At 48.7% G+C, this 25,031-nt stretch overlaps 1 protein-coding gene across 4 annotated transcripts in view; it reads right to left on the bottom strand.

Moving 5' to 3' along the window:
* Positions 1–4,434: 4,434 nt before the first annotated feature.
* Positions 4,435–25,031, bottom strand: part of MAP3K4 (mitogen-activated protein kinase kinase kinase 4) — a 106,046-nt gene continuing 85,449 nt past the window's right edge. The window contains exons 16-27 of one of the 4 annotated variants that reach the window (XM_040238934.1): positions 24,715–24,811; positions 23,566–23,694; positions 20,091–20,191; positions 19,348–19,428; positions 15,386–15,577; positions 14,221–14,291; positions 13,550–13,666; positions 12,485–12,644; positions 9,819–9,941; positions 9,078–9,184; positions 7,219–7,398; positions 4,435–5,430 (exon numbers count right to left, since the gene is read on the bottom strand). In XM_040238934.1, coding sequence (XP_040094868.1) covers positions 5,410–5,430; positions 7,219–7,398; positions 9,078–9,184; positions 9,819–9,941; positions 12,485–12,644; positions 13,550–13,666; positions 14,221–14,291; positions 15,386–15,577; positions 19,348–19,428; positions 20,091–20,191; positions 23,566–23,694; positions 24,715–24,811 — 1,379 coding nt within the window. In that variant the 3' untranslated portion in view covers positions 4,435–5,409. Of the gene's footprint in view, positions 5,431–7,218; positions 7,399–9,077; positions 9,185–9,818; positions 9,942–12,484; positions 12,645–13,367; positions 13,459–13,549; positions 13,667–14,220; positions 14,292–15,385; positions 15,578–19,347; positions 19,429–20,090; positions 20,192–23,565; positions 23,695–24,714; positions 24,812–25,031 lie in introns of those variants that run through there. The other 3 variants (XM_040238935.1, XM_040238936.1, XM_040238937.1) reach the window with 3 other exon arrangements.

Below are 25,031 nucleotides of genomic sequence, written 5' to 3'. Positions count from 1 at the left end.
GTTTTCTAAGAATGAAAAACCTGTGGGTGTGAAGCTGCCCCTCTGTCCCCCGAGCAGTGGAGGACGGAGTGCAGGGTCACGTCCCGCCTGACATCTCTGTGGCGGCTGAGGTCGGCCTTGCTCAGAGCCTGCTCTGAGGCCCGACGTGGACGAGAAAATGCCAAGTTCGCTTCACACTGGAGGTTGGTTCCAGGTCCTCCCAGGTGTTAGGAGCCACGTCCTAGGCCTGCAGCTCTGAGGCAGGGGGCGGTGAATGCACTTCTTCCAGGAAACCAAGCCCACAAAGGGACTTGATTTAAAAAGCACCAGGCTTGTGAGATGAGTTTAAGGGAAGTGGACCATTCTGTGACTGACATGGAGAAAGCGTGGATGCACGTTCTGAGCTGGCCAACTACCTCTTTACCGTTCATCGAGGAAACACAGTTTGCCTTTTTCGTAGGATCACACGGCAGTACTGGAATGTCCTTCTCTAAAGAGAGCTGAGTGAAAGCGGCTAAGGATATTTAAAGATTTTCAGATGTGCTTTTCTAATAGACACTAAATGGATCTGAAAGACAGCGATTGAGATGTACAATCCAGCAACTGTCCAGCTGCAATGTAGAAACAGCTGTGACAGACAGACAGGGCCCCGGCGGTTTCTGGTTTTCCTCCTGGAGAAGCAGAGCAGCGTCCTGGCTGGTCCCCAAGCCAAACAGATGAGGCTTTTCAGAGGCTTTAAGAACTCACTTGCAACTGAGGACGGACGTGGGGAGGCAGACTGGAGGGACCCGTTGCCCACTCACAAGAGGAGGCTCCGTCCAGCGTTTGTCGGACGTGCTGCCGGGTCCGAGCAGGAGGAGCACAGCCTCTGGGGCCACACGGGAGGCCCATGGGGGCCGCGGTGCCACCTGCAGCTGCTGACCTCCCCGCCTGCTCTGGGGATGCTCGGGAGGGCGGCTGCTGGCTTGACTGTCCCGCTGACTGAGTGCCGGTCACTCAGGCTGACCTGTTCCACGTCGGCGTCACCTCCTTCAGCAGCTGTGCTCCCGATGCCTTAACTGTGCAGCCCCTCCTTGCTGTTTACAGAGCATCAGATTAAGTAGCTGGGACACACGTGTTCCCTGACTCGTGGGCCCTGCCTCCAGGAGCCGCAGGTTACACACAGCTGGTCTTTCTCCACACACGTAGGTGGGCAAGCCTCCTGGGACCGGTCCCTCTGCCCTCCGAGACGACCCCCCCACACACAGAAAGCCGCGGGGCTTGGCTCTCAGCTGGTCACCTGAGCTGCAGCAGGGACCCAGCAACGATGCATGAGCAGGCATCCCGAGCTCCAAGGCTGCGTCTCGGCCGCCTGCATCCTTGGCGTCAGTGTCTCAGAGCTTCCGACCACGTTACACGTAGACCAAGTGCGGCAGACACCCCCCGGGCTTCCTGTCCTGCCTGCCACCCGTGCGTCCGGGGCAGCGGGCACCCCCAAGAGCAGGCTCGGCGCACAGTCCTGGATCTCTTGACCTGGGACAGCTGAGACCCACTCACAGCACCTGCCACCACCTGGCATGTTTATGACGCTCGGCTGTTGGAGATGACCATTCTTCTGGGCAGAAACAGCAGAATAAGAATACCCAGCTTCACCTCAACAGCTAGCGTGCTGTTCCCTCTGCAGCGGGCAGGCCGGCTCCCGCCTCCTCCCTACCCACCCCCCACCCCCTGAGTGCCACAGCAAGCAGCCAGTCACGAAGGGACACTGATTTAGAGGCTTTGATAACTGAATTTCAACTGTCTTCTTTTGATGCCCTTTTTCTAAAGTAAAAATAGAAACCTTTCTGGAGCACAGTGAGGCCAAAGTGAAATTGGTCCCCACTGTGAATTTCAGTTCTCAGTGGGGGAAAAAAGCAAAGGGTTTCTCCAGTAAAAGGTAAGTAGCTACAAATGAGGCATTCCCCAGTCCCTGTAGCCTTGTCCTATTTTAATATTAGGGTTATGGATTAATTAAAAAATAATAGCATTTACTTAAGACCTTTTCAGTATCTAGAAAATACCTCCTAGGACTGCTGGTGAAGCTTTTCACCAAGCAAGACTCGTACAATTTTTACCTTTATTTTTTTTTATACAGTCTCGTTTCACAAGTTGGAGTGACTAGAGAGTTTTGAAATTTCTAGCGTCCATGTTCCCTTGAGTTTTAATGAAGTAAGTGGTATGAATACAAAGTTTGGGATGCTGAAAAACAATCCGTTCAGAAGGTGGGTCAGAAACCACTAGGGCTGCACACTTGTGAGGAAGTCACTCAAACAGGAATGATCTGAATGGACCAAGAAAAAAAAACTCACCTAATGTAGGAAAAGAACTGTGCTTCTAAAATTTATAATAGTTGACTCAAGAAGAGAGCAAGTAGAGTGAGGAGACGGCAGGTCGCTGGAGCGAGTGACAGGGGCCTCCCCAGAACGGGTCTGGCGGCCCTTTAACAGTGAGTCAGGATGAGGCTGGGTACTTTTGGAGGCTGCTGGGCCACAGGGAGGGCGAAGTAGTCCAAACAGCATAGACGTTTCCATCCCCCAAACCAACTGATCATCTCAGTAGGTGCAGAAAGAACATCAGGCAAAGTCAAACATCTCATCATGATAGAAACTCAATAAACCAGGAAAACAAGGAAACATCTTCAACCTCACACACAGCATTTATGAAAAGCCCACAAGGACACCATAAATTAAAAGAATGACTGTTGCTAGCTGAGGTCAAAATCATGACAAAAATATGATTCTCACCAAAGCCAGACCTGTTTTCTGGCTGGGGGCTGGGGCGGGGGGCGGTGGGGGCCACAATTTAACAAGCTGATCCTAAAATTCTTAGGGAAACACAAACGACCCAGAATAACCAAAACAATCTTGAGGAAGCAGAAAAAGTTGAAGAGCTCACACTTTCCAACTTCAAAACTTCCTTTATAAAGCTACACTAATCCAGACAGTGGGGTTCTACGTAAGACAGCCGTGCAGATCAACGGAACAGAATCGAGAGTCCAGGCATAAACCCCTAGATTTGTGTTGAAGTGATTTCAACAAGGATGCCAAAACAATTCAACAGAGAAAAAAGAGTCTTTTTAACAAATGAATGCAAGGCCTAGTAAATACTGACATGCAGAACGGTGAACCTGGACCTTTATCTGATATGATATATAAACATTAAAAATAGACGATAGAGCTAAATATGAGAGCTAAAACTATACAACTCTTAGAAGAAAATACAGGTATAAATACTTCATGACCTTGAGATGTCATGATATCAAGAGCACATGCAATGAAGAAGCAGCTTGTACACCAGACTTCAAAATTTAAGACTTCTGTACTCCAAAAGAAACCATTAAAATGTGAAGAGATAAGCCACAGACTGTGGGATAAAACATTTGCAAATCAAGTATCTGGGAAAGCATTTGTATCCAGAATGTATAAAATTCTCTCACAACTTAGTAAGAAGACAAGTGACCCAATACAAAATTGGGCAAAAATTCACAGACACCTCACTAAAGAAGACAGATAAGCATCCAACACACACAAGAAATGCTCACCATGGTCAGAGAAATGCAGATCAGAACCATAATGGACACCATCTGACATATTCTGGGATGGCTACTATATAAAAAGACAGTATCAAGAGTTGGCAAGGGCTGGAAAAAGCTAGAACCTTCTGTGTTACTGGTTGGGAATTTAAGCCAACGCAGCAGCCACTTTGTCAGTTTGACTGTTAAAAAACTGAACATGGATTTACCCTATGAGCCAGCAGTTCCACTCTCAAGAGAAATGAAAATACAGATCCACACAAAGACCTGTATGCAAATGTTCGGAGCAGCATCATTCACCGCAACCAAAAAGTGAAAGCAGTCAATGAATAAATAAATCACGTGGTATATCCATACAGTGGATCAATACTCAGCAATAAAAAGGGACAGTGCAATTAACACAATGCTACAACACGCACAAACCTTGGAATCGGGCTAAGTGACAGAGGCCGACACAGAGGAGTGCAGTCTCAAATCCCACTTACACTGCACGTCCAGAACAGGCTCATCTACAGGATCGGTAGGTGGCTCAGTGGCTGCCTACGACTGGGGGAGGGCTGACTGCAAATGGACATGAGCTTTCTTTCGGGGAAACGGAATTATTCTAAGATGGATTATAATGACGGCTGTACAACTACGTACCTATGTTAAAAACCACTGAACTGTACACTTTAAACGTTACATAAATCATCCCTCCGATAGCTATTTTTAAAAAATGAAATTACAAATCATTCTGTTATGCCAGCTTTCTCAAGGACAGTAGTTTCTGTGCTGAGGGGATCGGCGCCCCGGAGGGAGGGTGAACACAGACAGAACGTGCTTGAGCCAGCCCTTGCCCAGAGTCAGCGGCCACGTGTCAGGACTGCGCCAGATCCCCTCCAGAAAGATTTCAGGAAACTTTAACGTCAGTCTTTTAAAAACATTTAATAGCAAAAAGAAATAAAAGAATACCATCAACAACAGGTAATTTGGGCTATTTTAGAAAACTAACTGCTGAAATATTTACATTCTGAAAAAAGACGCTTTCTTCTCAAGATATTATTCAGCAGTATGTACAGTGACCCGGCACCTATACATCTTGATTTAAAAATAAAACTGAGCCCCCAACATGTGACAACAAGGCTTGAACTTTTATCTACTCTGAACTTTCAGGGAACATCCAAAGCCCTGAAAGGGCCTCCGACGTCCTCAGCGTTGCTTCATCTCTCTTCCACTCTGTGGCGAGGCGACCCTGGACCCTGAAGGCCTGATGGTGCCCCTTCTCTCGAGGGGCACGGCAGTGACAAGGGCAGACGCCTGTACGGATAACGTGTCGGCTCTGAAGCTGATGACCACTGAGAGACAGTATAACAGCTTTCCTAAAATAAACCATTTATTGAAAAAAGAACCTTTTTTCTTAAAATTTCATTAATCGGCCTTTTGCAGAACAAATCTGTGGCTTGCCAACAACAACAAAAAAGGTAAGGTTTCACAGTCAGTGCACTCAACAAAACAGGAGATTAACAGCAAGGCCCGGGGCGCCTGGTAACACTACAACTGCTTCTGGACCTAGAGAGGTCGGCGGTGTTACCCTGATGCCACGGTTCTCCGTCGGCTGGGCCACGGCGGGCACGGAGGCGGGGGTCCATGTACAGTAGTAATGGCACTTGGCACGCAGCTTCTCCACCTCGCGGACGCCAGCTCTCAGGGGGCCCCGGGCCACGGGGTGCAGACGGGAGCAGCAGGAGGCGGACGCTCGTCACCGGGCAGCCGGCCGTCTCCGAGGGTCAGTGAGGGCGACGCCGCTTCTCGGCACGGTCTTCGTGGAAACGTTACATACAGTAGTGATCGAGGGGACCCTCCGAGTACAGGCACTCTGCCAGGCCCCAGGCCCGTCAGCTTCACTCTTCATCTGTGCAGACCTGTGAGGAAGGCAGGACAGCGCTGAGTGCCACTCATGCGTGCCACGTGCCAGGTTTACGGGTGAGTCCTCACCGGTGCCCCGATGCTCCCGCAGTGAGCCTGGCCCAGGGCAGAGGCGTGATCGAGGCAGTGGGACGTCACTGCCAAGCTCCGGCTTTATGAACTGACTACTGACAGCATCTGTCAGGATGTATCTGTACAAGTCACCAAAAATTGTTTATACACCTTATAAATGATAAACACATTTTTATTTAGTTACAAATCCCTAGTATCTATGCAGCAAACAGAGCTACTGGGTCCTTGATTTCACTTCCCCAGGAATAACGTCACCATCCCCCCAGGCTCATCTCCCCTAATCAGGACCTGTCAGTGTTTTCTCCAGGGTTCCGCTCTCTTTCCATTTCTTCTCCAAACACTGTCCCTGTGGTATTTCTGTCTGCAAGCCGATCTCCTACCCCACTTTTCTCCTGAGTGCCAGTCCAAAGTATCCACATGCCCCAGCTAGTGTCCCAGACATGCCTCAACCTCCATCTACCAAAGAGAAAGCCACCACTCCCAGACACCCCCTCAGCCAGCGGCCCTCCTGACCTGTCCTGGTGAGCAGAACCCGATAGCTGGTGATGCCAGCAGAGCCTGGCGCCGTCCTGGGCTCCTGCCCCCGCGCACCTCCTCGCACCTCCTTGCACACCCCGTCAGTCACACACTTGCAGCCACCTTAACTTCTCAGTTCAGTTCAGTCGCTCAGTCGTGTCTGACTCTGCGACCCCATGAACCGCAGCACGCCAGGCCTCCCTGTCCATCACCAACTCCTGGAGTCCACCCAAACCCATGTCCGTTGAGTTGGTGATGCCATCCAACCATCTCATCCTCTGTCGTCCCCTTCTCCTCCCGCCCTCAATCTTTCCCAGCATCAGAGTCTTTTCCAATGAGTCAGTTCTTCGCATCAGGTGACCAAAGTACTGGAGATTCAGTTTCAACATCAGTCCTTCCAACCAACACCCAGGACTGATCTCCTTTAGGATGGACTGCGTGGCTGATCCCTCACCCCTGACCTCCCTTCCCAGCCTGTCGGCCGTGTCACCAGCTTCCTACCTAGCCTCCTGCCTCCACAGTCATCACTCAACAGCACAATCATCGTGTCATGCTTGACAATAAAACTGACATCCCTTCTTACAGTTCCTGCCTACCCTCAGGCGCTATCACTGGCCGCCAGCCTCGCCCTGTGCACCGTCAGCTCTCTCTGACACCCGGCTTCACCCTCTCGGGAGGCGGACTCCCTTCCACTCTGTCCCGACTCCTGCCTCCGCTCCCTGAGCTGGCTAATCCCTCCCCAACAGCTCTGGCATCTCACTCTGAAGGAAGCAGGAGCTGGGGTCACCTGACGGGATGAAAGTCCTCTCCTCGGTGACGCTATAATGTGGCACACGTTCCACCGCCACGGCTCTAACACAGCCCTTGCTCGGTACTCAGTCTGTCTCTGCTCCCTCAGTAGAGACTGGCTGCTACCAACCCTGCACTCAAACAGACTGCATCCTCTGAAGGGAAACTGTCTCTCACCCCGTCCCCCTGCAAATCCCATTTCACGGCCCCAAGGGCCCCTCAAAGCACCAACGTGGGTCAAGGAGAACCGCAATGAACATCTGCCCAAAGGAAAAAAAACGTACAGAATTCCCCGGCACCGGACATTTTAGCTCCTTTCCATTTCAGGTATAGATTTAAGCTTCCAAATTTCATTAAAGTGCCAGATGCGAACAGAACACAAACATTTATACAGCACTCTGCCAAACCTTGACGAAGGAATGGTCGAGGAGCTGGCTGGCTGTCCACCGCATCCTGGGCTCGCTCTCCAGGCAGTGAGAAAGGAAGTCCTTCCCTTCGGGGCTTAATCGTTCAGGGATCGGCGGCTTGTGCCCCATCCCCACTTTGTACATAATCTGAAAGTTGTGTTCGTATTCATGCCAAGGTCTCTAAAAACAGGGGAAAAATCAGGTTTCGACACTACGTGACCATAAAGAAAAGGCAGCTGCCCCGTCTCTTTTTAGGCATCTCAGGATCGATACGTACCAAGGCCAGCAAACTTTTACATAAGCTTGCAAGCCAGGCGGTCTCTGTCACAACTATTCAATTTTCCCATTATAACATAAAAGCAGGCTTAGGCTACAGTGTATAAATGAATGGGTATAGCCGCGTTCCAATAAAACTTTATTTACAAAATCAGGCGGTGGGCATAGCCTGCCTAGTCCCTGAGGTGTCCTACTGTCCAGCATTACCTAGATGTCGTCATCTAATACATAAAATAATATAAAAATTTCAATAAAACAAAACCCAACAGTTACCTTACTGGGATGGTTAATATGCTACCTTGTTGAATAATCAACATTAAATTTTACTAGTGCTAAGCTTATTTTATTACAGTTACAGGGAAATGAGATTCATGGGGGAAAGAACATAGCCTCCCAATTTATGTACCATTGTTTAGCTACTGGGATGTATATTCTTCAGTGTGAGAACTCGCTCTTTTTCCAACGTATGGCTTGATTGAAATAACAGGTACCATGGGCATCTATGTTAATGCTAACAGAAATAATACTAGCTAATATTTATTGAGCACTTATTCTCAGCCACTGCAAGTCGAGCTGTATAATAATTTAATTTCCTAGTAATAACACTTAAGAGGTTTGTTTGTTTAAAAACTTTCTTGCTTTACAACTAATGCTATAAACCTCCCCTGCCAAACACACAACCTTTATACATTTGTACAATTGTTCATCAGCAGTATCTACATCAGAAGATCAATTTTGAGGATTTTCAGATACTACGTCACATGTGAGTTTCACTGCCTTAAAATCAACATGCTCTGTCTGTCCTTCCTTCCATCCCCCACTGCTAAGTCGCTCAGTCGTGTCTGACTCCTTGCAGCCCCATGGACTGTAGCCCACCAGGCTCCTCTGTCCATGGGATTCTCCAGGCAAGAACACTGGAGTGGGTTGTCATGCCCTCTTCCAGGGGATCTTCCTGACTTGGGGATCGAACCCGCAATTCCTGCACCGGCAGGCGGGCTTTCCACCATGAGCACCACCTGGGAAGCCCTGGCAACCTCTGATCTTCTCTGACTTGCCTGTTCTGCCTCTTCCGGAATGCCAGAAGGCTGAGAGTCATACAGGATGTGGTGTTTTCAGACTGGGTTCGTTCACTCGGCAATGAATACGCGTTTTCAGGTTCCTCCCTGTCGTTTCACGGCCAGTTTCTTTTTGTCACTGTGTAACATTCCGTGGTGTGGATTATCACAGTTTATCCATTTATTCAATTATGGATAAAACAGATACAGGCATTCACGTGCCAGTCTTTGTGTGGACAGGAGGTTTCAACTTCTGTTTCTTCTCGTATCTGCTTACTTTTCTATGTTTTCATTGGAGTTTTGTGCTTTTTCTTTTCCTTGGAGGAGACCTCCAAGTCATGCACCCGATAAGCATTTGGTTCCTAGTTTGTCACTCGTGTTAACTTACTGTATCTTTCGACAGGTCATGTTCTCTATTTTGTAGGAAACGTGTTCCTGGTATTCATAATGGGAGTGAAGCCACATGACTGCTCTGTTAATGCAAAGTGCCCCCCTCAAGGCTTTCCACCAGGCCTGAGCTCTGCTCACCTTGCCAGTCACCATCTCTATGACAACACACCCTAGGCTCCAGATGTCAGCTGCACGCCCGTGGCCTTCTCCTTTGGCGCGAGTGATGACTTCCGGAGCCATGTACGCTTTAAAAGCCACAGATACGAGAGGAACGGGTTACAAATACAGCATTGTGAATTAACAGAGCCAAGCAAAACATTAATATTATCTAATATTCCACACAGAAGAACCAACTGATTTGTTCAGGGGAAACTTTCTCTCAATTACATAATAAAAAATATCAAAGACTTCAAAATAAATATTTCAAAATAATTTCTTGAATGGATATTTTAGGAGCCAAATTAATCTCCTAAAAGACAATTCTGAATGGGCAAATATTCAGATAAATTCTATTTGTGACAAAAAGTATGAAATTTAACCTGCAAAAGAGAATGTGAAGTTTTATGACATGTTTCTAAATGATCAAAACAAATAATCACCGTTTAAACATAATGCTGTTTTGACTAGAATAGTTTTAATAAACCCAGTGTGAAACACAAGGCTTTTCTGGGAAGGGAAATGAGGCCTTTCTTCCCCGCTGTAAGTTTAAGGGAGATATGTGACTTCCCAATCTGATGAGCAGTTTCAGGCGTGGCTCCTCCCCGCCTGGCGAGAAGCCCTGACCACTCCCCATGTCTGCCAAGCAGGAGGCGGCGGACAGGCAGGGTCCCAGCATGCTGGAGGGAGCCCCAGGGCAGAGCCCAACCTCGCCGGACCCACCTGCTGTCCCCAGCGTGCTGTTCACTTCACCAGGCATGGTCTGCGCATTGTTCTTAAGCTTTACTGAGCATCCAAAATCCCCCAGCTTGATTAGTCCAGACGAGGTCAGGAAGATGTTGGCACCTAACGAGAAATGAGCAGCGGTGAGCCTCTGAAACACAACATAGGTGTTTTGAAGTTTAAGTGGTAACTTGAACTATCAGGAACTTGATTTGCAACATCATAAAGATTTATGATACTTTACTTGCAAAGGGTTATCATTAGAAAGATTTTAAGCCTCATTCACAAATGGTAATACAAAGTAAAGAAATTTTAATATCAGTGCAGACAGCTTTGACAAATTCTGAACTGAAACACACGCATAAATTCCAACATTAAAAATGCAGAGAGAGGGACTTCCTTAGTGTACAGTGGATAAGAATCCACCTGCCAATGCAGGGGACGTGGGTATGATCCCTGGTCTGGCAAGGTTCCGCCTGCCGCAGGGCAGCTGAGCACAACTGCCGGGTCTGGGCGCTGCCACTGCTGAAGCCCGTGCACCCGGAGCCTGCGCTCTGCACAGAGAGAAGCCACACCCACGAGGAGCCCACGCACCGCAAGGACGGGCAGCCCCAGCTCAACACCGCCAGAGAAAGTCCGCGTGCAGCTACGAAGACCCACTATAGCCAAATATGAAATAATTTTTTAAAAACCCAAGGAGATACGTGAAAGAGAAATTACCTATAAATCACAAATGCCTGTGGTAGCAGTTCTGAAGGGGAGAGCTGGTGTAGGCTCAGCAGTGGCCATACCAGGAAGCAAGTGTAATCGAGACCTGACACACACACACACATTCTCTCTCACACACACACACGCACACTCACACACACACATGCACTCACACACACGCTCACACACATGCTCTCACACACACGCTCTCACACACATGCTCACACACACGCTCTCACACACACCCTCTCACACACACACACGCACTCAGACACACACAGATGCACACTCACACACACACATGCATACACACACACAGATGCACACTCACACACACACACACACTCTCTCTCTCACACACACACTCTCTCTCTCTCTGCTGGTCTGCAGAGATGCATCCGAAGCTGCCATCAGACTGAGTCCAGGCTGATGGAAACAATGTTCTGTGCACGTCTCCTATCTCAGGAGCAGCGCACACACCTGGCTCGTACTCCAGTTGGAACCTGGGGTCACTGCTCATCTCCCGGGGCGGCCCCGCCTCCTGCAGGCTACAAGGCCTGAACCCCTCTGACCGAGCTACACGGTTCAGCCTTCTGTCCAAGGTACCTCCCTCCAAAGGCCATATAGAGCCCTCATGTTAGACAGCCAGCTGCACAATGAGCTGCTGACCCTCCCCGCTCCCAGGGCAGGCGGTCCCCCGGTGCATACTGCGCTAACGCATGGTTCTAGAGGTGACTCACAGGCCCTCTCTCAGCCACACTGAGCTCTAAAGACCAGCACACGGATGCACAGGGACGGACTTGATTCAAGGGCCCTGAGGGATTCTCTTTATGGCCACAGCCAACAACACGGAGGTACCACTTCCTGAGTGTGGTGTTGGGCTACGCCATGGCCTCACCCAGAGCTAAAGCAAATGCCCAGACAACAAAGCCATGTGGTAGACGGGGTGGGCGGGTACCCCAGCGAGACTGGGGTACACCGGGCATGCAGGAGCCGTTACAGAGTGTGGGCCGTTCTTCCACCAGCGAAGCCGGCCCTGGGGTGGCCCAGCCCCACGGAGGCTAATGCCTGGTTGCAAGTCCAGCCATCTACAGTGAACCTGTGTAGGTTGGCCTCAGGTTAAGGGAGAGAATGAAATCGTTCAGTCTGGGGTCAGTTAGAGACCAACCTAATCTGTCATTCTAATTATCCCTGAGACTCCCAAATACACAGATCAGGGGCATGGTATGGGTCAGGTAAACACAAGGGAGGCAGTTCTGGGATAAGCATGGCTGCTCCCCTCACACGAGAAGGGCTAGTACTTTCCTTCAGTCAGTGTGACCAAGCTGACCTCGAGCAGGACTCCGCACTGGAGGAGGGGGTGTAAATAAACCCTGAAGTCCAAGTGTTCGTCACTAGGTCATGTTCCACAGTTTGTGACCCCATGGACTGTAGCCCGCCAGGCTCCTCTGTCCACGGGATTCTCCAGGCAAGAACATTGGAGTGGGCTGCCACGCCCTCCTCCAGGGATCTTCCCAACCCAGGGATCAAACCCAGGTCTCCTGCATTGCAGGCGGATTCTCTGCCATCTGAGCCACCAGGGAAACCCAAATAAACTGCGCTCTCCCCAAACTCTGCTGCAAATCGTAACTTACACCAGCCTTCCTGATTCACCGTCACTTTACATGTTCACATTCAAATTCAGAAGGGAAAGAAAGGATGTTCTGATCACAAGCCAAATCAGCCTATACAGCAGCAGGTTTCATTTGGGGCACAGATCTGGCTAAACGTAGTGCTGAGTATAAAGAGCAGAGCTACGTGCTCCTGGAAGGAGGTGTGTGGCCTGTACAGTTTCTCAATGCTGGGTTCTTTACAGAAGAATATTCAAAGTAAAACTGTTTCTTTCTGGAGAAGGGAGGGCAGCCACCCCGTGCTGGGCATAGCTGACGCCCTGGCAGGCAGGGGAGTGCGGGGATCACCTTTAATGTCACGGTGAACTATGCCGTGCTCGTGGAGGACGTTGATGGCCACGGTGATCTGCTTCGAATACAGCCTGATGACGTGCTCCTGGAGTCCCAGCCGCGACACCTCTTCCAAGGTGCCCTCGTCACAGTACTCCATGAAGATGTACATCTCCTCCTGCGGGGGGGGAACCACACAGGGCCCCATGTCCACCTGGGTGCTGAGTGCAGAGCCTGGAACGCTCCACTGGCCACGCCCCCGAGGACGCTTCCTTCTAAGGGTCAGCTACACTGGTCATCCTGAAGTCTGAATTCATCTCAAAACGGTCATTTCTAACTCCTCTATAAAAAGCGGTGTCTCTGCCTGCCTCCTCTGTCTGGAATTATACAGCTCGTTGGGATAAGACCATCGCCGAATCACAGGTGATAAATGTCTGTAACCCTCTGAAATTTCAGTCTGCTATATAATCTCAGACAGGGACCAACAGGACTGTCCCTATAAATGTATTATTAAGTACTGAAACACATCCTTTTCAGATATGAATTTATCCATGAAAAACATTAAAAATCGCCAGTATCCAACTTCCCCAGAAGCTCCGATTCCACCAAGAAGCTCCAGGCGATCCTCTTTCCCTCCAAGTGTTTACTGCTAAACACACAGGGGAAAATAAGCTGAGGTCTTCGCTTTCTCTCATTTTGCAATGGTTCTTTAAATACAAACAAAAGGGGAAAAAAAAATGACTGAATAGTGTGTTCAGTAGTGGCTCGGCAAAAAACCAAAGGGGGGAAAGAAAAAAGCAAGCGACAGCAGCGTCGGGGGGCACTAGAGAAATCTTCTGATTGGCAGGATGGGTTTCAGTGCTTTATAATGTCGGGTTAATGACTACGGTCTACAACTTACATTTCAGGAAGGACTCCTCTAGTTTCAGAGAGAAGGCAGAAATGGTGTAACTCATGGAGATTTCCTGATAATTAGGCAAAGTTACTGTGCTCTGAAATGAGAAGACCTGTGATGTAGGACAGGACCCCACCTGCGCCCTCACTGACCGCTCACACCGCACAGTGTGATCAAAGTTGGCTTACTCTGTGTAGCTCCACACCAAAATACCGAACCAGATTGGGGTGCTTGATGCCTTCAAAGATTTTCAGCTCGTCTGCAGTCTCCTTGATGGTTTTATGGTCGTTGGGTTGAAACCGAATCTGGAAAAGGAAACCGGCACAAACTAGAAATGCGCCCACCTGACTTCCGGGCGGGCTCTCTTCCCCTTGCTGATGAGTTAAGCCTGCCTGCTTTAGAGTACACACTCAGACAGCAGCCAGCGGAGCACTTTCCTAACTGCAGACTGAATTAACCGACCTAAGTGCCCCTTGGCAAGGATGAGGAGATGCTGCAGGGGTTGACGGGCGGGGCCGCACGTGCCCGGCGCCCCACGACGGCTCAGGGCACTGGCCTCGCCCGCCACAGCCCTCGGTGTCTCCCAGGGGTCCTTCCTTGGGCGTTCCTGGCTCCTGACATTCTACCTCCAGCAGTTAACAGGCTGCTCATTTTTGAACCTTATCACAAACGTCCCTCAAGCCCCCCAACCAAGTGCCCCATGGCCCCAAAGGTGTAAACGCCTAGACTGTGGGAAACGTCAGCGTTTGAGACGTCTGAAACGGTGCCCCGGGGGAGCACTCGGGCCAGCCCTCAGCTCGTGAACACAAGCCTCGTTCCGAGGGTCCCGCACACAGAGGCCGCAGGGCCGGGCACCCACCTCCTTCATGGCCATCAGCTCGCCGGTGTCCACGTTGATGCAGGTGTACACCTTCCCGTACTGCCCTTCCCCTGTGAACAGGGACAGATGCGCTGCTCTCAGCCACCAAGGCCAGGCCACGCTAACTCATTCCAGCGTACAGTGATGTCTTCCCACCCCGACTCCACGTTCACATACCCAGAATCGTGCTTACCACAGTCTACTACTGCAATAGCCAAACTATTTCTGAACGCTCCCTGATAACCTAAGTCTCGGGCAATCTTTTCACTATGTCTTACCTGTAAATACCTGTAAACAGAATAGAACTGACCGGCAAATCCCAGAAGAGGCCTGAAGCCCTGAGCCCCTGGCATACTCCGGAGCCCCTTATGGCCCTGGGGGAGGTCTGGGCCAGGGGCAGGGGCTCGGCCGGGGTAAGGCCTGGCTGCCATCCCAACGGGCCTCCCTGCTGTCTGTCCAGGCATGTGGGATGTCAGTTGGGTATTCTACTAAGACACCTTCTGAGACATTAAACTAAGGGGATATATGGCCACATAAGACTGACAATGAGAATTCACACCATTTATAAAGGGTCTGATTCTGTTTGGTGTCTTCTGTCCTGACAGCTCTACAAAAACTTCCTGAGGCTCACAGAATCCTATATTACAACTGCGTTTGTGTCTTCAGACCTAAATGCTCAACAGATAAATGCATTTGAAAGAGGGAAAGGTCTGAAACTTCATCAGCTCCTTCTCCACACAATCTATCACTAGTCATTTAACAGGAAACTGTTTCATCTGGAAATTAATTAATGTTTTTGAAGACACTGCCCCACTGGCATTTGTATTCAGTCTCGCTTCAATAAGGATCGTGTGGGAATAAGATGTAAAGAATACAGACTAGTCCAAAGCAGTAAAAGTTATGGAGTTCTCCACTGGCAATTTCTGGAGTTATCAAGCAGAACTATTCCATTTAATGAATCATTTAAAAATCTCTTTTACATTGTTCTTAGAACACATCTTACAAGTGAAACAAAAAAATCAGAACCCTGTGCAAAAGAGAGGATGTATATTTGCCACGCCTGTCAGAGAGAAAGACCAACCATGGGAGACTTAGCCTAAAAAAGTGTGACTGTTGTTATTTCTAACAGGGGCCATCTTTGTGTCCTGTTCTTGAGTTTCCTTACCGATTTTGTTTCCTCTTTGCCACTTAAAGGTCACCTTCCTCAAGCCAACGTGCATGACGTTGTCGTAAGACTTGGGGGTGTCACAGACTTGGCCAATGATGTTTTTTCTCCTCATTTCTCGATACCGCTTCTCTTCAAACAGTCGGACTGACTTCTGAATGGCTTCTATGGGTCCTTGCTTAGAAGCGGTGTCTGCAGGCAGAAGTGTAAACTCAGTCATCCCAACAACCACAATCAAGTCGACTTCCAGCAAATCATCATAAAAACAGCCACAGACATTAGCGCTCCATCAAGCATCCTCTATTCAGCTACACAGCACTTGAATGAAAGTCCCCAAAGCTAACATCTTCAGAGCATACAATCCACTACAGGGAAGTACACACACAGAATAGAAGCTACTCAGACAGAATCAATGGTTTCCTCTCCCAAGGCTGGTTAGACTCTGCAGTCACCACTTGTCTGCCTCTAGTCTCTCCCCTCCACTTGCTCTCATTGCTCAGAATTTTCTTACTGTTTAGCTGCTCAGTCATGTCTGACTCTTTGCGACCCCATGGACTAGAGCCCACCAGGTTCCTCTGTTTGTGGGATTTCCCAGGCAGGAATACTGGAGTGTGCTGTAACTTCCTTCTCCAGGCAATATTCCCCACCGAGGGATCGAGCTCTGTGTCCTAGGTCTCCTGTGTTGTGGGCAGATTCTTTACCACTGAGCGACAAAGGAGTCCCCCAGAGTTCTCTTACTCAAACGTAAAATCTGATCACACTATTTACCCACATAATTTATTTCATGGTTTATCCCAACTTGCTGACCAACAGTCCAAGGCCATCACACAGGGTCTTTCCAGGCTCGCTTCTCCTGGCCACTACCCCTTGGCCCCAACGCAGTCTCTGGACCAGCCTGACTGAAGAGCCTCCAAGGAGCACACCACACCGCGCCTCAATCTTCGCCCGTGCTCACGCCTCCCGGTCTTCCAGCTGTCAGAGCTCTACTTCCCTCCAGGAAGCTGTCTCTGCTCTCTGCTGGGAAGGGAGTAAAGCTTTCCTTTCTCTAGAGTCAGAATGGCTGGAACAAAACCCAGGCTTCACCTTTCTCTAGGTGTTTGAAAATTGACAAGTGAATTACCTTCTTTAGCCATCAAATCCCAAAACAAAAATACTTCATTCAGAGATACTATGAGAATTCAATGAAATCACACACATAAAGCATTTAGCCCAGTGCCTGGAACATGAAAAACTGGGTAAATTTTAGCTTTTGTTATTATCTTTCCTTATTTTTCCATCTAGCCACCTCTATTTCTCCAACTTACTTTATCATGATTTATAGAAAGAAGTATCTTTTACATGGATATCTAAAACAACCGTTTCATGAAACACTATTACTCTTTCTCCATGTGACTGGGTCTCCATTCAATTTGTGTGTGTGTGTGTGTGTGCTGATTTTACAACAACCCACTAACAGGTCACAATCCATAATGTGAAAAGCTCTCGAGCTCTGCAGTTCTCACACGCAGTGCCCTAAGGAGGCATCTAAGAGCCTGAATGTTCTATCAAAGCGATCGCTGAGGACTGCGACGACTGAAAGGTTACTCTGAGAAGAGAAGTTCCCAGAGATTTATGAAGCTCCAACTACAATCACTTCCTAAAAGCAGGGGTCCCTGTTTCCCTTCCCCCACTACGTGGCACATCGCGCCTGCCTGGCACTGATCAAGGTTCACAGCTGTCGGGCCAGGGGCTCCACTGTTAAATGCTTCTGGGAAATCGTCTTTTCTTTTATAGTAAACATTTCTCAAGATTTCCTAGTCTTTTAAGATGTCTGTGCAAACTGTAACTCTTCCAAGAGTTCCCAAGTTTACTTGACCACAAAGTATTTGTTTTGAAAATTATCACAAAGACCTGGTATCCGTGGGAACCGCTGATGATGTAAGAGGCCCTGGGGAGACTCCCTTCCCTGCCACTGGGCTCAAGCTGATGAACGGCCCCCCGACCCCCAAACCCTACAGGCGCCTCACCTGCCTGGCCTGGCGAATGCGGCTTTGCGACTGCTCCTGCCTCCTGAACGCCCTGTGGTCAGCATCTTCATTCACACTCCCTGCGATGGCGCTCAGGCCTGCTCCCCACCTCCCCCTGCGACCCAGGCCTGCCCCGCCGTCCTCCTCACCTCCCGCCCCCCACTCCCTGAACACGGGAGGCTTGCACGCTGCAGAGGCTCAGGGGCTGCCCGCGGTCTGCACGCAAGGCCTGGACCACCAAGCCCACAGCTGAAGACTGGCTGTGCCGAGACCTCCCCGAACCCTTTCAGCTCCGCCTCCACTTACACCCGCGCTCGCCAGACTGGGCCGGGCACGCTGGACTGCTCTTAAGTCACTGGGCCTCCAGATACGTTTCTCTTTCTGTACTTTCCATTCTGGCTGGACACAGACCTCCTTCTCCTTCAGGGGCCAGCCCAAGCCTCGACCTTCCCTGAAGCCCCTCGTGACTGCTCCAGGCCTGGTGACAACCCTCCTGCTCAGTCACACATGTTCCCAGAGGGGTGCTGTGGGGGCAAGCACGGGCGACCTTGGCCAAACATCTGGCCTCTCAGAAACTTGGATCATTTACGAAAAGAGAACAGGATCCGTTCTGCCTAGGTATGGCTCAAGACTGTTATGACAAAGAATACGCAAAAGCATTTTGTGCTAGACCAGGGCCCTTTCTATTTATTCTTCTGGTTCATACGGACCGATCACCTGCTGTGTACGACAAATGCTTTCTCTCAGCTTCTTAACATAATAAATAAGTGATTATTCATTTCACAAGTACTTATTATATTCCTACCATGTATGGAACAGTGGAAACAGTGTCAGACTTTATTTTTGGGGGCTCCAAAATCACTGCAGATGGTGACTGCAGCCATGAAATTAAAAGACACTTACTCTTTGGAAGGAAAGTTACGACCAACCTAGATGGCATATTCAAAAGCAGAGACATTACTTTGCCAACAAAGATCCGTCTAGTCAAGGCTATGGTTTTTCCAGTGGTCATGTATGGATGTGAGAGTTGGACTATAAAGAAAGCTGAGTGCCGAAGAATTGATGTTTTTGAACTATGGTGTTGCAGAAGACTCTTGAGAGTCCCTTGGACGGCAAGGAGATCCAACCAGTCCATTCTGAAGGAGAGCAGTCCTGGGTGTTCTTTAGAAGGAATGATGCTAAAGGTGAAACTCCAGTACTTTGGCCACCTCATGCGAAGAGTTAACTCATTGGAAAAGACTGTGATGCTGGGAGGGATTGGGGGCAGGAGGAGAAGGGGACGGCAGAGGATGAGATGGCTGGATGGCATCACGGACTCGACGGACACGAGTTTGAGTGAACTCTGGGAGTTGGTGATGGACAGGGAGGCCTGGCGTGCTGCGATTCATGGGTCACAAAGAGTCGGACACGACTGAGCGACTGAACTGACTGACTAACTGACCATGTACAAAGGGCTTCCCAAGTGGCGCTAGTGGTAAAGAACCCGCCTACCAATGCTGGAGACACAAGAGATGCAGGTTCGATCGCTGGATCAGGAAGATCCCCTGGAGGAGGGCATGGCAGCCCACTCCAGTATTCTTGCCTGGAGAATCTCAGGGACAGAGGAGCCTGGTGGGCTACAGTCCATATGATTGCAAAGAGTTGGACATGACTAAAGCGACTTAACACACACCATGTACAAAGGATTATGTGAAGGGCCCACCCACGTGACACATAAAATGAACATCACCCTGTTTAAAGAATACAAAACTGAGAGAAACACATTCCTGCTCCAGAGGAACTTATAATGATAAGAAACAGGAACTGCACACACACAGCACACACAGGAAGTGATGCCAGAGGCACAAAAGGGACCGTAAAACATTAACGGAGAAGGTCGAGTAAGTCATAGGCTGAAGCATGTTTTAGCTGAAACTGTTTGCTTTCTGCTTAAACATTCAACATTCTTTCTCTTACCCTTGGTCTGACTGATAAGCGTCCGAAGTTCCCAACTTCTTCGAGTTGACCCACTTGAATCACCTTTTGGATATGCTGGTTCTGCAGAAAGTATTTTTTCATACAAACTAATAAGACTTATAAAACAAAGAGGCATATTTGATTCAGAGCCAGAATGAAATGCAGGTGATAGTGATGATTAGTGAACCACCAGTCTGTCATTCCCAGTGATTGATTTGTTTGCTGTGAGTGTGAAAAGCTGTCTCTACAATCATTCAGAGCAAACAGCACCAAACTAAGGAGCTGTTAATGGGGTTACAGGACTTTAACTACATTAAGCTTCCACAAGTAACAGACAACAGAATACTGAGCAAAAACTGGATTTTTGTGGGGGGGTTGGGGGTGGGTGGGAGGGGGTCCCCCCAAGAGCATAGTAGAGCTACAGGAGCAACGGTGTAGTTTCTGGGCAAAGACTCCTAGCTCTGCATTCTAACAAAACCTGTCATCCACAAGCACAGTGCCACTTTATATTTTTAAAGTGAATTAAGAGTGCTCAATTAAAATATCAGGAACAATAATTTTCAAAAATTATTTAGCAACAGAGGGAGAAAACGCACACATAGAAAGGCATCTATGTTGAAAGGCCAACGTGCCCAGCACTAAACCTCTCCCAAGGCTCTGTCAATCCTTGTTCTCAGCGGGAGCCAGTGGTCCAGGACGAGCAGCGAGGCTGGCGGGGGACGCAGGGGACATCTCACACTCACCCTCACGCTCCTCGGTGGGGCTGGAGTGGCGGCTCAGCGACCTGAACTGCAATTCAGCTGCGATGGAAGCCAGGCGGTCATTTTCAGGGACGCTGGAACCCCTGTTTTAACATTTCAAAAATTAAGCTATCAATTTGATAGAACTTGAAAGATATGTCAGAGTCTTCTAGAGCAGCGATTCTCAACTGGGGGTGACTCTGCCCCCAAGAACATCAGGCATCCATGGGTAAAGGACTACAAGAAGGACAGCCCCCAAACCAAGACTGATTGATTCACCCCACAGCGCCCCTACCAAGACACCTGTCTCTGGGATTTGGAAGGAGAACACAGGAGAACTGGCTGCACAATACATGGCTTCATGTTAAAGACAGCAACAAAAATAAAAACAAAACAGTAGTTACTGAAGTATTGCTGACGTGTGTGGAAAGCTCTCTAATTTAAGCCCGGGATGGATTAAAACTAGGAGCCAAATCTGGCTGATATTTAAGATGGTCATCACATTATATTCAAGTACTTAATTCTATTTAAAGTGCTAAAATTGTTACATGATTCACAAGACCTCAAGTCTCTACAGGAGCAAGTGGAAGGGAATGTCTAACCATTTCTTAAGCAGTAGCCAAGCAAAAGGGCAGAAGAGCAGGAAGCTTAACATGTAAAGGGCAAAGCTAAGTTGCGGCTTTTCCAGAAGTGTTCAGCAATCCAGAATGAGTCCACAAAAGCGTAAATCAAGCCCAGAATTAAATAAGGGCAAGCGTTAAATTATAATTCAAATCATCGGAAATAAACACGGTGTTAGTTTATTAACCAGTTTAGTGCATATTTTTTTAAACGAATGATATAATGAAGTATGGTAGCTTTTATGCTTTTTTTTTTTTTAATTACAGACTGAGCAGGTTTAAAGAAACATGGTCTACTGGACAGACATTCACAAATTATGAAGTGTGCAAGGCTTATTTTTTATCTCCCTACACTCTCAAATCTAGCGCAGTCCATGTTAAGTCTGGAGTGAGGAGGACATTTCCTGCTACGCAGTTCACCGAGAAGTCTTGGTATCGTTTCATGGAAAAACACCACTGATGCTGAAGTGAAGGAAAAACACCCTCCTCCTAAGCTGTGCCAAACCTGGGACCACGGAGAAGCCAGCAACATCCCTATCTTCCTGCTTTCCCAACGAGGAGGTTAGCCAACTCCACATCCTCAGATTCTCCCAGGGCAACAGGCAAGAAAACACACTTCAACCAAATGGCGTATGAGTGAAAGCCTAACGGCCCGCTGCAGGGGGAGCGGGAGTCTGTAGACTTCAACAGTTTTCGTGGTCTAACAACTGACTTGCACAATTCCTGAAAAATAAACAACCGGGTCTCGCAAACCAGTTAAGGGCTACCAGCAAGCAGAACACTGGAAGATTATTTTCTTGACAATGCTAAGATCGCGGAAGCCCATTTCCTAAGTCAAACCATATCAAATCAAAGTGCTGATCGGATGCCGTGGGGCAAAGTAAAAATTTCCCTGTGGCTGATGTCTCTAAGGCAGGCTGCCGAGGTCAGGGAGCCCGGGAACCACCCAGCCTCCCTCAGCCCATCCCAGCCAGGGGCAGTGCGGAGAGCCCGTCTGGAGGCACCATGTGGCCCCTGCATGGAAGCCTGGGAGGCTGCAGCAGAGGTTCAGGTTGGAGGGTGGCAGGGGGCTGGCCCCGTGGCCCCCTACCTCCCGTCACACACACCGCCAGGAAGTACAGATCACTTCACTCCTCGGTGAGGAAAGGCCTTTGGGATGGCACGTTATGACGGAAGTAAAATGTCTAGATCTCAAGGACTGTCCTAAAGGATAAACGAAGAACACTTCTGAAACACTGCTCAAAACATGCTTGAGAAACCACCTGGGCAGGGCCTGAGACCAAGGGTGGGCACAGACTGCCTGCACAACAATCTGTTTCAAGGTACGCACCCCTGACTGACAAAAGCCTGAACCAAGAGTTCACGAGACCTTCAGTTCTGGAGAAGTCCGTGGGAAGCACAGTTCTGGCTGAGTGTTCTCAACTATGGCTGTGTTTCAGGGCTCATCACTTCCCAAACAGAACTAACAAAAAAGACAGCGGCAACCCCCGACACGGCCATGAAGCGCACGTGGAAATGTCTGCCGTGAAATGTTCTAAACAGGAAAAAGAGGGTCAATGGGAATTTATTCAATGTTAATTGTTAATTTTTTTTTAGTTGACTGCTTAAGCTGTAAAATACTTGGGCTTTCTTTTTTTAGGTTATAGACAAACATTTGTTACTAAAAATTAGGGAATATTAATTATTTTAATGCATGAAAAAATGGGAAATATCTGTAGACATTTTAGACTGCTATAGACTAAGTCTAAAAATATCTTCGTCTTCATGTTGATGTATGGCAGAAACCAACACAATATTGTAAAGCAATTATCCTTCAATTAAAAATAAATTAATTAAAAATACTTTAGTCTATTTTAAATTCTAAAACCACGTGTCACCTTTCTGCCAACATGCTAATATTTCTTCTTGGGAGCAGGATAAAGAGCACCGAGTTCTTTCCCAGTTTCATCGTTTTTCTTCTATTTTGTTTGACTCTGTCAGCATCCTTACGGGAAGATGAGAAGGCCGACAGTGTCCATTCTGTCACCAGGCACAAGGGTTAAGAGCCACCAAATGTCCTTTCTCCTTTAAGCATCTGAGACCTTGATGAGATCCCTTACAAGCCTCCCCCCCCCCCCCCCCGCCGCCCGCTGCCCCACCACCAAATAACTCGGCCAAAATGGGAGAAGCTGCCACGGCCTCAGTACTGACACAGCAGATGTCAGGCAAGAGGCTCACGCTTGTCTGGAGCTTGCCAAGCATCTGACAGCTCTCTCTAGTAACGATCTAGTCTCCATACGAGATGCAAACCTCATGAAATGGTTTTCCACCCACTATAAACTACTTCTAATCAACAACTGTGTAAATCAGGAAACTGAGTTTGAAAAGTGATTTTAAAAAAAGATTAAAAAAGAACATAAATCACCACCACCACTTCTAGGTATGACCTAGACAGAGGTCGCCTTTGAGGGCCCCTGAGAAACTCCGCAGGAAAGGCACTGCACTTGCAAGAATTCTCCTACCACAGGACCAGCTTCTTTACACTGACCCTCCCTGCACGGTTATCGGCAGAAACTCGAGTCATTTGGGTTAATGTTTGTGCCAAAGAAATATAAAACTCGGGCAGATGATCTCCTTGTGCTGGAGCCTTGGGGCCAGGACACCCCAAGGAGGGCCCCTGAGCATTGCCCGGCCATACAAGAGCAGCCCCACGAGCCCTGGGACACATCGCAGAGCCGAGGTCACCACAGGAGTGCGGGGGTGGGGGCTGAGGGGTGGGGAGACCCCCTGGTCTCATGGGTACCGTCTCGGGGGCGAGAGGCAGGGCAGACCCCTGGTCTCACGGGCACCACATCGGGGCAAGGGGCAGGGCAGACTACCTGGTCTCATGGGCACCGCTGATGGGCTTGGGCGGTGCCGGGTCGCTGCCCGAGGGGCCAGGACGAGCGGCGGCGGGCGCGGGCGCGGGGCTGCCGAGGCTCCGCACATCCGCGGGCACGCTCCGGGCGCTGGGAGGAGAAGAAGAGCTTCAGGAACACAGGCAAGGAAGGGGACGGGCTCTCGCGTGGTTTCAGGAAAAGATAACACAGGGTGAGGAAGCAAAGAGTCATCTCCAGACAGAAAGTGCAGACTGCTCTCTGAGATTCAGGCCAGGTGGCTCAGTGGGAAAGAGTCGGCCTGCCAACACAGGGCACGCAGGCTCCATCACTGGGTCGGGAAGGCATGGCACCCCACTCCAGTCTTCTTGCCTGGAGAATCCCACGGACAGAAGAGCCTGGTGGGCTACCGTCCCTGGGGTCGCAAAGAGTCGGACAACTGAGGCAACTGAGCACACACGCACGTGAAAAAAAGTAACTAATCTCAAGCTAGCTATTTTTACCAGTAACTGTCCTTTCCTAGCCAAGCATTGTGAAAAATAAAACTAACTTAAAAACTGCTTGACTCTCAGGGGAGAGCAACGTTCACCACTTCCATGTGCGGGAACGCCACCACATTCAAGGGAAGTGTTTTGAATGTATGAGAGTTTCCAACTCACTCAAAATTTAAGTTGCCTCATAGTTACATACACACATGGAAGTCAAGACTGGAAGGGTCACTCCAGTTTTTATCTCCAGCTTTTAAAATGACATTTAGTTCTGCTTTTCAAATGTTTACCATGCTATGCACACTCAAATTTGTTTTCCTCAAGTTATTTTTCAAAGAAAGGAAAAGAAAGAATTATTCCGAAGCTGGAAAGCATTTAGTAGCTGGCAATTAAAAATAAGCTGAGAAAGTTATCCTGAAAGGTACAAGTGTGCTTTAAATGTGCAAGTCTCCTTTTGTAACTAAGGCAGAGTGGTGTGTCTTCAAGACAACGAAAATAAGAGCTTTTAAAAATGTATAAACAACACAGAAAACAGTATTTGGTATCAGAGCAAGCATCAGCAGCTCTCAGATCAGATGCACACCAGAGAAGAATCTGTAAAGCAAACAACTACACAGGCACCAAATACCTGAATCCCTCTGGAGTTGGGATAATCAGATGTTACCTGAATCCCTCTGGAGTTGGGATAATCAGATGTGGGTTAGGAGGGTCGCTATGGCATCGAGGTACCTTCACGGGGCGGGGGCTGTTCCGATGAATGGCTGTCAGCGAAAAGAGTGACAAAAACAACTTGTTAAAGGAACCAGCAGAAAACTGTCAGAGCAGGCAAATCAGGGGAGACAGGAGGCGGCTTACTTTTGCTGGTGACTAAAACAGAACCATTGATGTAAGCAGGAAAATCATATTACTTATACAAACGCTGGAAGAATGTTACTCTTTGGAAGCTAATAAAATTATATTACACATTCAAACTTTTTTCCA

This window comes from Oryx dammah, unplaced genomic scaffold (assembly GCF_014754425.2).
Source record: "Oryx dammah isolate SB20612 unplaced genomic scaffold, SCBI_Odam_1.1 HiC_scaffold_4, whole genome shotgun sequence".
NCBI lineage: Eukaryota > Metazoa > Chordata > Mammalia > Artiodactyla > Bovidae > Oryx > Oryx dammah.
Note: the sequence above shows the minus strand (reverse complement) of the source record. Positions and strands in the feature narration are given on the sequence as shown.